This window comes from Galeopterus variegatus, unplaced genomic scaffold (genome assembly GCF_000696425.1).
Source record: "Galeopterus variegatus unplaced genomic scaffold, G_variegatus-3.0.2 Scaffold2189, whole genome shotgun sequence".
Taxonomy (NCBI): domain Eukaryota; kingdom Metazoa; phylum Chordata; class Mammalia; order Dermoptera; family Cynocephalidae; genus Galeopterus; species Galeopterus variegatus.
Genome location: NW_007728300.1, coordinates 271928 through 285507, shown reverse-complemented (window position 1 = coordinate 285507; position 13580 = coordinate 271928). Strand labels below are relative to the sequence as shown.

General features: G+C 36.7%; 1 protein-coding gene across 1 annotated transcript in view; it reads right to left on the bottom strand.

Moving 5' to 3' along the window:
- Positions 1 to 1832: 1832 nt before the first annotated feature.
- Positions 1833 to 13580, bottom strand: part of LOC103597082 (transmembrane protease serine 11B-like protein) — a 67671-nt gene continuing 55923 nt past the window's right edge. Inside the window, exons 6-10 of the mRNA XM_008580881.1 lie at positions 13102 to 13140; positions 9687 to 9858; positions 7962 to 8221; positions 6756 to 6898; positions 1833 to 1994 (exon numbers count right to left, since the gene is read on the bottom strand). Of these exons, the coding sequence (XP_008579103.1) occupies positions 1833 to 1994; positions 6756 to 6898; positions 7962 to 8221; positions 9687 to 9858; positions 13102 to 13140 (776 nt within the window). The remainder of the gene's footprint in view (positions 1995 to 6755; positions 6899 to 7961; positions 8222 to 9686; positions 9859 to 13101; positions 13141 to 13580) is intronic.

Below are 13580 nucleotides of genomic sequence, written 5' to 3'. Positions count from 1 at the left end.
TCATAGGAGTGGTATCCCGATCCAAGCTGGTTCAGTCAGAAGCATCCTCAGGACTTTTGTTTACTGGAGCCAATGGGTGGGAGGGCTCTATTTTTGTCTGGGACTTGTTAGCATAGCATTAAGGACAATCTAAGCCTAGAACCAGTGAACATGACTTTACCACCTTAGGGGGAAGTGTCTGTCCATGAATGAAGACTGAGGAGACTTAAGATATGACTAGAGATAGAGACACTGAGCTCTTTGATTCAGTCTCAGCTATGCTAAATGATCTAAATCTCTAGATTTTTTAGTTAGATAAGCCAATAAATTCCTTCTTTTTACTTAAGCTAGTGTTAATTGAGTTTCTGTCACTTGCAACCAAAGACCTGACCAATATGCATACAGTTTTACTTTGTTTATGCTTCATTTCTAAAACATCAAACAGTAGAAACACAAGATATGTCAAAACATTATAAAGGCAATTAAATAATAAAGCTACCATATTAATTTATCCATAAAGTTTATGACACATATTACATTTTAGAATAGTATATACTAGGTAAAGAATTAGTTATAACCATACCACATAACATAGCAGAGTTGTTAAAAGTGTGACTCCTGTCATCCAATTGTCTGATTTTGAATCCCAGTTCAGTCAATTTTAAACTCTCTGATTTTCGGTGAGTTACTTGATTTCTCTGTACCTCAGTTTGCTTATCTTTAAAATTTAGATAACAAGGGGATCATCCTCACAGGGTATTAGGAGGGTTCGATATAATAATGCATGTAAAGTGTGCCTGGCATATAGTAAGGACTTAATAAATGTTAGCTCATTAATGCAAGTTTTGGGGGTTTTGTGAAAAAAACTTATATCATAATGAAGGCTATTAGTGGTAGCTGTGGGATTGTCAGTGATGAAAAAGAGAAGGGTGAACCCCTATAGAGACACTGGTGGACAACTTCCTGGGAAAGCACCGGATGAGATAATATTTTAGGTAAGTGCCAACTGACCTGCTGATTTGGCATGATAGTGTATTCATGAACATCTGTGCCCTCAGCTAGGATGTTTCTGTATGGGCAAAGGGAGAATGAAGTGAAAGCAAAATTTCCATATTATTTATTCTGGTTTGTAATTTATATTATTGAGGAATTTTATTTGGAGATATAGCCCATGTATCTGAGGATAATTTTACTATTAAGTGTGTGTATATATGAGAACCATCTTCTGGCCTCACTTTCACACTTGAAAGAGAATGGGGATAAGTCAACAAGCATCTTGATCTATTCAATGCACCCCATGGGACTATCATGTTTTTTTGTGTCCCTCAAAGTGTGAAAACCGTAAGTAGAGAAGGGATTAGCATTGGCACGAGGACAGAAGGAAACAGGTAGGTAGATTTTGCTGGGCAATTTTTATACGCAGTATTGCTGAAACTCACTAGACTACAATCTACCAATATGTTGATTCTGTGGAATACATGTACTTCCTAGTGGGTGATTATTTATACACTCAGAAGGGAGTTTAGTCCATGATTTCCCAAGTATCTGGATGTGCTAATAAGCAGAGAATAATTCCTTAATAAACTGTAATCCATATTTACTCATATAATTACCTTCAATCTGGAAAGGGATAAAAGAGAAAACTGTATGTCCTGGTCCATTAGTCTCACTAAACCCTTGTCAAAGTCTAAAAAACAAAAAGTTTTTATAGTTCTAAAATTGCATATATTTAAATTTGCCGTATTAAATGTGCATAAGAAGAGATAATATCTAAGTTAAATATGGATTGGGAACTACACACATATTTAATGAGCATACAACCTTTGAGCTTTAATCTACAGAGGACTTCTGCACTAGAGACCGGTTTTGGACATAATCCAGTCTCGATAGTATGTTACTCGAGTGTAGACACCAGGCTTGTTTGGAAGAGCACATTCATCTCCCCAGCTTACAATACCAGCAAGAAACCAGATGCCATTAGAATCTGCACTAACCAGTGGTCCACCAGAGTCTCCCTAAAGAGAAAAAGGATACATACAATTATTGTAATTTAAAGGTGAATACTGCATATTTTTCTCTTTTGTAGTAAAGACGGGGAAGGACAAAAGAAGGGAAAAAAACCTAGATATTTTAACACTAAAGTAATTCTAGTCCATAATTTTTTTTTGTTCTATGATCATTTGTTAAATCAAAGATATCAGTATATGTCTATGGATTTAACAATGCAATAATGGATAACATGTATGAAAAACTTTAACTCAATTATTACTCAAAGGAGCTACTGAAGGTATTAATGCTTATGCAGTCCTTGGTATGCTGAGAAACTCTCTGATGATCTCCCAAACTCCCGTATTTCCAGGCAGATTTTGGGAAAAGGAAAGTTTATATTTACCCACCACCAACGCTGAACTATATTGTTCTTCCATTTTTGTGTAAACATTGCTCTAATTTCCTGAATTGTGTAATTTGTCTATACCTCCTTTACACTTCACATAGTTTTCATCTACTGATGTTTAGACCATTTTCCCAGAACGATGGAACACCTTGGCATCTGGATTTGCTTTGCTCTAATCCCTCCCATTATCCTAGATAATTTCAACAACCATGTGATGATACATCTAACACCCTGGCCTACAATCTCTTGGCTTCCTTGACTCTCACCATCACATTTTTATTCAACCTTTTCATGTCACTCTTTGTCATCACCTGGAACTGTTCCACCTCTGAAACATAATTACTCAGCATTATGAGTGCATGTACCTATCTCACAAGTGTTTTTCTTCCACTTGTTCCACTTTTCATTGTATCTGCTCTTTAACCTCACTAAGAATGCTGATTCTTTGGCTCCTTTCTTCTCTATTAGTTATTAGCTCATTTCCTCCTTCCCATCTCTCTTTATGCAGGCTATATTCCATAATTCACCCATCTCACTATTCTCACAACAGCATCCTCAGCTCTTTACCTTCCTACCCACTGTAGCTGGGCCAGACCATCCATTGTTACATATTTACATCCTCAAACCAATACTGCTCAGTAATATTCATGTGTCTCTAGCAGCTTGCTTTCTCATTTTTTCAGGGCAGCCATTCCAAACTTTTGTCATTTCACAATTTAAAAAAATCCAGTTCCCTCACTCTGAACCTTCAAGACACTGATTTTATTTCCTTTGGATATAAACAGAAGTGGGATGGCTGGATCATATGGTAGTTCTATTTTGAATTTTTTGAGGAACTTCCATACTGTTTTCCATAATGGCTGTATCAATTTTCATTCTCACCAACAGTGTACAAAGATTCTCTTTTCTCCACACCCTTGTCAACACTTATCTTTTATCTTTTTCTTTTCTTTTTTTTTTTTTCGTGACTGGTAACAGGATCGCAACCCTCAGTGTCGCGCCCGCACCGCGCTCATCCAGTGAGCGGACCGGTCTCTATATGGGATCCGAACCCTCGGCGGGAGTGCCGCTGCACTCCCAAGCACCGCACTCTACCGAGTGCGCCACTGGGCTGGCCCATCTTTTATCTTTTTGATAATAGCCATCCTAACAGGTGTGAGGTGATAGCTCATTGTGGTTTTAATTTGCACTGCTCTGATCATTAGTGGTGTTGAGTACTTTTTCATATACCTGTTGGCCATTTGCATGTCTTCTTCAGAAAAATGTTTATTCAGGTTATTTGCCCATTTTTAAATAGTTATTGGCTTTTAAAAAAAATTGATATTAAGTTGTGTGAGTTCCTAACAGTAATCTTAAATGGAGAGATTTGATAATGTTTACAGAATGTGCAGAAGGGTCCAATACAGGGGTACAGTTTGGAAAATACAGAAGAAATCTCACATTAATGGAACATTAAAATACTTGCATAGATTGAAGGAGGTTGGGTGATGAACACAGGCAAGAGATTAACTTTGAATAGTAGAAGAAATTTTATCCTGAGACTAGAGAGTGAGGATGAGTGCAAATATAAATTTGGAGAAAGGAGATTAAAGGAGTTCTCATATGATTTCTTTCATCTTTTATAGTTAGTTGTAGGAGTCATATCCTAAAAAAGATAAGGGCACAGAGGGATAGGTAGGTATAGAATATAATGAAGGTTTGACATATCTCCATAGAAGATTCCTTAAAGAACTGTGCAGTGTGGTAAGGACCCACTTGTGATTATATGACTTTATAAGAAAGCAAGATTTCCTCTAGCTGTGTTCAGTAGCTCACATATAAGAGCAAATAAAACTGATAGATTGCTACTGGTTGAAGATTATTAGGATGAGTAATGGACTTTGGATGTACTGTCCTCCCAGAACTCATGGAAATCTGATCTCCAGTGTGACAGTCTGAGTCACAGGGGCGGATCCCTCATGAATTGATTACTGCTCTCCCTAGGCGGGGGTAGTAATGAGTGAGCTCTTGCTCTTAGTTCCTGCAAGAGCTGGTTGTTTAAAAGGCCCTGGCACCTCCTCTCTCTCTTGCTTCCTCCCACCATGTGATCTGCTTGTACCCTCCTCTGGCTGCCACTTTTGGCCATGAGTAGAAGCAGCCTGATGCCCACACCAGATGCAGCTGTTCCAGAATCGTGAACCAAATAAACCTCTGTTCTTTATAAATTACCCAGTCCCAGATATTCTATTACAGCAACACAAAAACGGACTAATACAATGGGTATGGGGGAAGTAGAAGATGAAGTCATTGAGGGTGCCATCAATAGAGTGTTTGAAATAATAAAATGTGGGTCCTAGCCTGCATAAGGTTAGGAGAGAGTCACAAGGCTGGAGATGGTGGACTGAAAGAAAATGAAGGGAAACAGGTATTTAAGTTCTTCATGACACTGAAGAATTGATTAAGTGGGACAGTTAAAAAGACAGAAATCAAAATCCAAAAGATGCTGAAAGATAAATGCTGGCGTGGTTGCGGAGAAAAAGGAACTCTCATACATTGTTGGTGGGAATGCAAAATGGTGCAACCCCTATGGAAAATGGTTTGGAGGTTCCTCAAACAGCGGAAGATAGATCTACCATACGATCCAGCTATCCCACTACTGGGAATATACCCAAAGGAATCGTATAACTTCGTATAATGTATGCTATACGAAGTTATTACGGAGATGAATTACAGGTGGAGTCAAATACACCAGAGAAGATCTCAGTCAGAAGACACAATGATGTCTCTTGTCTTTAGATCTAAGAAACACTATTCCCAGCCCCTGCCCCAACTCCAGTTCTAGTAATACTTTACAAGTCACAGGCTTTTTCTAGAACTGATTTTGGAAGGCGCGGTTTTTATTCACCAATGCAAGCTAAATCTGAAAAGAGTTTGTATATGGAGGTTGATACCATCAATCGGACATCATGCTTGGATTATTATGTTAGAGAAAAATGATTTGCTTGTAATAGCTTAATAATGTTACAGGCTAACTGGATAATTAGTTTTGGGTTAGATTACTTGAGATCATTGGCAAGCTAAATTGAGCAATGTTCAGAATGGAGCTGGTTTTGGAAGGCATTTGCTGCCAAACCTTCTTCAGTACAGTGCTTCCTGACTCTTGATGAGTCAGGGATACCATGAGGAAATCTGTATCAAAACAATTTTAGGAAAGATGCACTGAAGAGAGATCATAGGAAAGGGGCTGTACCATAGGAAGTTGGTGTTTATTGTTCATGGTCTCTTGGTAAAAATGCTGGAGAAGAGATGGGTGGCACCATTGGGAGGGAGGTGTCGGTGATGGGCCATAATAATCATATACATTGTATATTGACAAAATAAAAATTTAACGAAAAAAAAAATAAAATGTGTGAATCACTGTTTAAAAAAAAAAGACAGAAATCTGCAATTAAAGATGATAATTATGTATTGCAAATATTTGTTTGCACGTCTTCTCGCTCCTAGAATGCAGAAATAAGCTCTATTCATTTTAACTTCCCTGCATCTAGTATGGGGTCTGAACATAGTTAGAAGTCAATAAATAGTTATATTTTTAAAAAATGAATAAAATAAGGGTCTTTCTGGACTTCTCACCAATTCTGCTTGCCTAGATAACGACAGTAGTACTTTTGTTATCTCTAAGACTATTGCTTATAAACAGCAACAGGGGCATTAGAAGCACATTAAGCATTGGGAAAGGCAGCCTAGTATAAAGTTCGGAATGTAGGCACCAGAGCTCAATTTCCTGCATTTAAATTTCAGCTTTCCCACTTAATAGTCATGTGAGTTTAGACAAGGTACTCGATCTCTTTGTTTCAGTCTCCTCATCTGAGAAATAGGGTTTACCATAGTACTAACATGCTGCAGAGAATTGTCATGGCTAGACTAAATTAATGTTTGTAAAGAGCTTAAAACAGTGCCTGGTGTGAAGAATGCTGTATAAGGGTTGTTATACAAATGAAATATTTAGGATGTTGAAGCCAGGTTATAAAAGCTTCATGTTCATTAGATTTGGTGTTAGACCCAGCTGAGTGTTTCAAAGTGAAAGGCAAATCAAACTAAAGGCACTAATAATCCATTTCATCTCTTCACTGCTTATTCTAAATCAATTCTCTTCCCCACTCCCACTCACAGCATCTGAAAACAGTAAGGGTGATTTAGCACTTTAGTACTTTAATGAAACCTATTAGATATCAATATAATTTTTAAATTATAATTAAATATAAGTATTTAATTACATACTTTGGCTATAAAACATGCTTAAGCGTTTAAAAATAGTTAATCCTTTGAGAACATCGAACTGGTTAAGTGGGAATTTAAAACTACAAGAAAAAAATTTTGAACATGGAATAGGCATATTTACCTGGCAGGCATCCACACGTCCCTTTAGGAACCCGGCACACAGCATTCCAGGTGTGATGACTCCACCGTATACATCTCCACTGTTACAGGTCTTATCATCTATAATCTTCACTGACCCCTTTTGGAGTATATTAGGACTTTTTCCTAAAGGAAGAAATTTATATAATTATTGCTAAAGCCAATATTAATCTCTCTGGCTTGAATTATTAGTTTCTAACTTTGATACTATGTATAATTTCCAAACAAATGTAAGACATATGTTTTAATTAAGCGTTTGTCTCCTTTCTTAGTAACAAAGAAGCACGTAATGTTTATGAACACACCAAGCTCTTGCTAAAAGTGTTCACCCTTGGAAATACTTAGTGTCTCCATATCTGGTGGGATTTTTTCCTTTTGAATTGTTTTGGAATTTTATATTTATTACATTTTTGCCTTAGAAAGCAATATAAAAACTCATATTCCAGAAACATGTATTTAATGATCATTTTTAGATTTTCAGCTAAGCTTGTTACTGTAATTCTGAATCTTGAAATTAAGTTGAGGTTATTTTTCTGCTTTTGAAATACATTTATGAACATAAATAGCCACTAAATCTTTACATTATTAGGGTCATGGGGATGCATATATTTAAATGGTCTTTGCTAAAGTATCTCGTCACTGAGGGCTACTCATTTCACCTCATCAAAAATGCTTATTCCCCTTTAGTCCCTATTTTTTCCTATGGTACTTATCTGTATAAAACATACTATATAATTTACTTATTCCTTGTGTTTTGTGATTATTGTGTATTTTCCTTTGCTAAGAATGAGAGTTTTTTTTTCCTTTTTCCCTTTTTTGCTAAGAATATAGGCAGGAATATTTGCCTATTTGATTCATTAATGTATCTAAACCTCCTAGAATAGTACCTGGAACAAAGGTGGTTATCAAAATACATGTTTACTGAATGAATTAATGAATAAAATGGAGGAAAATAATTATTCAAATAGTACATTTCTTCAAAAATGGCATTTTAAGGGGAATTCTGGTAAACAGCTCTATGAAATTAATTTCTGTATGAATGTTGTTGAGGGTAATTTTTCATCCATTGCACATTATCCTTTTTAATGGTCCAGAGAAAATATTTCTCTGGTTTAGTTGTAATTCTGAGTATTTTTCCTTTTAACTCCTAAAACTCAAACCATGTAATGGAGGGAAATTAGGAACTCACCATTAGACTTTAATGTTCCCCATCCAGTGACCACCACTTCTGAATTAGGTGGGAATGTATAAGTAGCTTCTGGAAGACATGCTCTTCGGATGTTGCCTGTGTATAATACTGGTGATGACAGATGCACAACAGCAATGTCATTATCGTGTGCGGGGTAATGGTATTTTTCATGAATTATAATATCCTTGATACTTCGCTGTGACTGTGGATCACTTAAAAGAAGCCCAAAACTAACATTCCATTCTTTGGGATCAGTGGCCCTAAAGAAAATAGATTTATTTATTAAAAGTTTTGTATATTGGAGTTATAGAAATTAATCTCTTACACTTCTTTAAACAATTAGGTATGTTTAGGGATCCCATAGTATTTATAGGCATACAAAAATAAAGCTGTATATAAGAGTAAAAATAATGACAACATGAACAGGTTTTAAATAATTCAATAAACTGTGTTTTAAAAGATAATCCTTTAAAACTACATTTTCTTTCTTATTTTGTATAGAAAAGACTCAAGGAGATTTAGAAAAATAAATATGACAACATAAGATAATAAGATTAAATAAAAAATTGGCAAGGATATGATATGGGACATAGTAAACTTACAGTAATTAAGAAAATAGTCTAGGGCCGGCCCGGTGGCGCACTGGAGAGTGCGCCACTTGGGAGTGTGGTGGCGCTCCCGCCAAGGGTTTGGATCCCATGTGGAGACCAGTTCCCGCTCACTGGCTGAGCTTGGTGCGGGCGCGACACCGAGGGTTGCGATCCCGTTACCGGTCAGTAAAAAAAAAGACAAAAAGGAAAAAAAAAAAAAAGAAAATAGTCTAAATCCTTGTTTTTGACCATTAAAAACTGTAAGAAAATATTTCTGACTTTTATTAGTTGTTAATCATGAATTTGTATCTTAATTACTGGAAATTGTGCTACTGGAGCATTTTCAAACTCTTTACCAAATCAACATAATGAGCAAGCATGATTTTTTTTTTTGTCTTTTTTTGAGACCGCCGCACCGCGCTCAGCCAGTGAGCGGTGACGGCCATCCCCATATAGGATCCGACCCCGTGGCGGGAGCGCTGCTGCGCTCCCAGCCCCGCACTCTCCCGAGTGCGCCACTGGTTCAGCCCGCAAGCATGATTTTGAAAAGAGCCAATCAAGGAGAAATTTTTGTTTAAAAAAACACCAATAGGTGCTACATAAAACAAACGGAAATTAATGAAAGGAACCATTAAACAAAAGCATAAAAGTTTTTAAGGTAAAAATAGGCAGACTTTTGGTGCAGTAATATATTATTTAAAGAAATCATTATTTCTTTATAAAATCTTTATTGAATCTTTAAAGATTTATAGTTTCTTTATAAAATTGAAGGAAATAACTCTAGCTCAGTGTTTGTCACATTTGGCAATGTCTAGAGACACTTTGGTTATCAATACTGAGGGATACTTATGGTGAGTAGAGGCCAGGGACGCTGCTGAATATCCTACAATGCACAGGATAGTTTTCCATAACAAAGAATTAATTATTGCCAAAATGTTATCTGTGCCACTCTTGACACACCCTTCTCTAGCCTGACTATATCTGTTATTTTCTGATAATTCATTGAGTAATTTTGAGGCTACGCCTCACAATATTAGACAGTTGGAGGCATAGTTGTACGGCCATATTGTTGAAAGATATTATCAGACTTTTGTTTTCGAGTGGATTTGAGGCCATCATGTGGTCCAGAGCTTACATTATGAAACAGTGAGCAGCAGTGACAAGCCAGCTGTTACTAATCAGAGTGGCTCCACATCGATGGACACTGTTTTGTTGAAGGCTAGCTTGCCAGGGCCATTCCCCTTCTTCGGCATTCAGGCCCCCAGCTACTTTGTTGCCAGAGGGAGTTACTGTGCGACGTCCACAACCTGCTCAAAATAAAGTTTGTTAGCATTGATATTGCTTGTGCATGTGCATTGCTATAGCAAACAAACTCCCTGTAATACATGTCTCTATTAACTATTAACTGAGGAAAAACTCATGGTCTTGAAGAAGTTAGGACGGATTTGCTGACATGAGATATCCTGATAATTCATTCAAAATAGATTGACATCTTTCTCCTCTATCCCCATCACTCACATACATTCTATGTGTCTGTATAGCTTTGCTATGACCTAATATAAATGATAGGTGGAATTAAATGTTTGAATTTAGAAGACAATAATAGTATAAGTTACCAACTGGCAGAGAGGAATATGTGTTTTTTAATTTTAACAAGCAGTTTTAGAGAGATGAGTGCTATAAAAACATTGATAAGAGAGTGTAAATGGACATGAACGTGAATAAGATACAAATGAATCAGAGTAGAAAGAAATGTGTTCCCATTCAAGTCACAATACAAATTATCTGGATAAAAGGAATAACCCATGAAAATAGCCAACTGAATTCCAAAGTTACATGCTTCTCTGAATCAGAACTGTGTTTTAGTTTCTATTTAGACCCAGAGAAACTGCTAGATTCTTTAATCATTATAGCAAATCTGCAGTAATAGTACAACTTCACTATTATTCTGTCTGTCTGATTCTTCTTCTTTTTTGATTTCCTTGGCCATCTTAACTTCACTCCAACTAAAGGACTAAGCTTGTTCCTTAACAGTTTATAGTATCTTTCACTAGAGATTGTCATTTCATTAGAAAGTATTTCTAGAGGGCAGGAACCATGACATTAAAAAAAAAAATGTGTCTCCAGAGCCTACCACAGAGAATTTATCACATAAAAGGAGCTCCATAAATGTTTGTGGAAATGAAGTCTATGTAGTATAATCCATAAGAAATCTTGAAATAAAAAATAATACCTGATTGCAAAGCCCTTTTCTGTAAAGGGCATGTTCCAAAGCATTTGGAGAGTGGAAAAAACTTTCCATAATCAATGCAGGAGGCATAGATTAGAGCAGTGGGGGGATTAGATTAGAGCCAGGGATGCTGCTACATATCCTGAAATACACAGGACAGCCCCTGAAACAAAGAATTATCTGCCCCCAAATGTCAATAGTATTAAGGTTGAGAAACCTTGGATTAGAGAAAGGTACTTGTACCAAGAATGAGAATATTTTAGTGTTGGAAAGTTTAAATGGTCAATAGCTTCAGAGAGATGATAAGTATATGTGACTAGATGTACTTTGAGATACTCTTCCCTGAAGGTGAAAAGGCATTAGAAGCACAGGGGAGAGTCATGTAGACATTTTTAAAGGCCTGCACTCGTCCTCTAAGTTCTTAAGTTTGTATATTGCTTCTAATTCTAGGTTATTTCCTTATTGCAATGCAAACCTCAGGTTGTTAAGGCATCCTCTTTATTAAAGTCACTTAGCTGAACTAGAGTCTTTTGTGGTTGCTATTTCTGAATGAGAGAGCTCCCAGACTGATTCATTAAATGTAACTACCTTTTCTTTTCTTCTTTCTTTCTACTCCCTATTGTGGATATACTATGGAGGATAAAATAAATAACCCAAAATCCAGAGGTATAATTGTTCCTCCCTATCCTCCCTTCTGTTTGGACAACTCCTAAAGGAAGTTGGCTTTTACTCAAATTCCTTCAGAGGAATATAAAAACAAAGATGCTTCTCTGTGGCCTAGGAGATTCTCCTTTAGGCGACTCTACTTCCCTGTTTCTGCTCTTACTCAGAATTCTAACCTAATTTATATCATACACCAACTTCCATTCTAAACTCTCGTTTACTCATGATCACTGTACCTGTTGAGCTTTTGGCCTCCACCTCAGCAGTATTACCCTGTATTAACTATGCTGAAATCTTACATGGCACCTTGTAGCTTTGCTATGTCAAAAGAGATCATGTGATAAATTTCAAAAATTTAAGGATTATAATGAAGATTGCTGGCTTATGCTTTCAGAAGCATCAGCAAATCTACTGAGCTCTTGTTTCCTCCCTACACTTTAAATTTCTACTCCATCAACTATTATTGCATTTTTATACACATTATGTCACATACCAAAGCTCTATTTTTTCTCTAACCCTGTTTGATTCTTTTTGCCTACCACTCCCATTTTTTAATTTAAAGTATGATCAAAATCCTGGATAGGCCAAGTCAAATTCAGAATGCTGATATGGATTGTTGTTTAGTGTCCCAGCTTAGGGGTAGAAAAATTGGCTGATCTCTTTTTCACCACTGCTTTTACTTCTGTCTTGACTATCTCTGTTCTACAAACCTGAGAAATTCTCCATTGTGGATTTTGATCATATCGTTACTAAAGTTTTTCATTGGAATAATTGACTTTAAAATTTCATATTAAGTTGCTTGAGGATTGTTCAGTCAAAATCTATGAGAAAGAAAAATAATCTAATACAGGTTTGTATTGAAGTTTTGTCCAGGTTTCTCAGAAATAACTATGTTGTGACTGAAGGATAGTAAGAGCAGTCAGGGTCAGTGTCACCTGGCTCTGGAGGGTGATTCTTCTAATCCAGCTGTCCCAGTCAGTTTTAGTCGCCAGAAAAAAACAGTGCTTCTCCTGACAGACTGTTCCAGTTCCAGCAATGCTGGGGATATTTCCCAGGGCTGGTAGTAAGAGAATGGAAGCAGAATGCCTTGACTAGCAAGGAAGAAGCTGCTCACATGCAAGGCAACTTACTTCTCTGCACACTAAAGTTGGCTTGTAGGATCAGAATTCCACAGTGAGTTCCTAGGTCAGGAATGCTCAAAGGCAAACTAGAAAAACACAAATAGCTGACATTTACTGAATGCTTATTATGGGCTGTATACTCTTGTAAGTATCTTTCTTGTGCTACCTAATTTTATCTTCACAACAATTTGGAATGGAGAGGTTGAGAAGTTAAAGAATCTGTATAAATTCATCCAATTAGTAAGTGGTAGATATAGGACTCAAAACTCATGTGTAGCTAATTATAGATTCTCAGACCTTAATTATCACTGCTTGTTTTTAGATCCCCTCTGCCATATGGCATGTGTTAATATGTTTCTTATTTTAAATCCATTATATCAGTCAATTTAAGGTGAACTACAGTGATCATCTTACATGTTTCTAAAAGCAGGCTTCCTGTTACACCTTTATGGATATGACATTGACTCTCAAGTGGAGGTCTTTTTTGAAATCCAAGGAATTAATTTTCACAAGAAATTAACTCTTGTTGAACTTACAGGTATTGAGAAGATTTTCTGCAGTCGGCATTTCAATATCTGAAAGTCAAGAGAAAAGAAAATGGAAATATTTACATTTATGAGCACATTTTATTTTAATATTAGTATTAATTGTTTTCTTTTGGGGAACACATTATTCTGTTTGGCATAATCATCTTATTCAATCTAGACTATATATTTTCTGTACTCATAAATGAACATAGTAGGGGCCCGCACGGTGGCGCACTGGCCCGAGGGTTTGGATCCCACATACAGACCGGTTCCCGCTCACTGGCTGAGTGAGGCGCGGGAGCAGCACCGAGGGTTGCAATCCCGTTGCCGGTCCCCGGTCCGGTACGGGGGCAACACTGAGGGTTGCGATCCGTTGCCGGACACGGAAAAAGACAAAAAAAAAAAAAAAAAAAAAAAAAAAATAAAATGAACATAGTAATAAAATGCTTGTATTAATTCTTCTGTTTATAAAAAGACTTTAAAGTTCC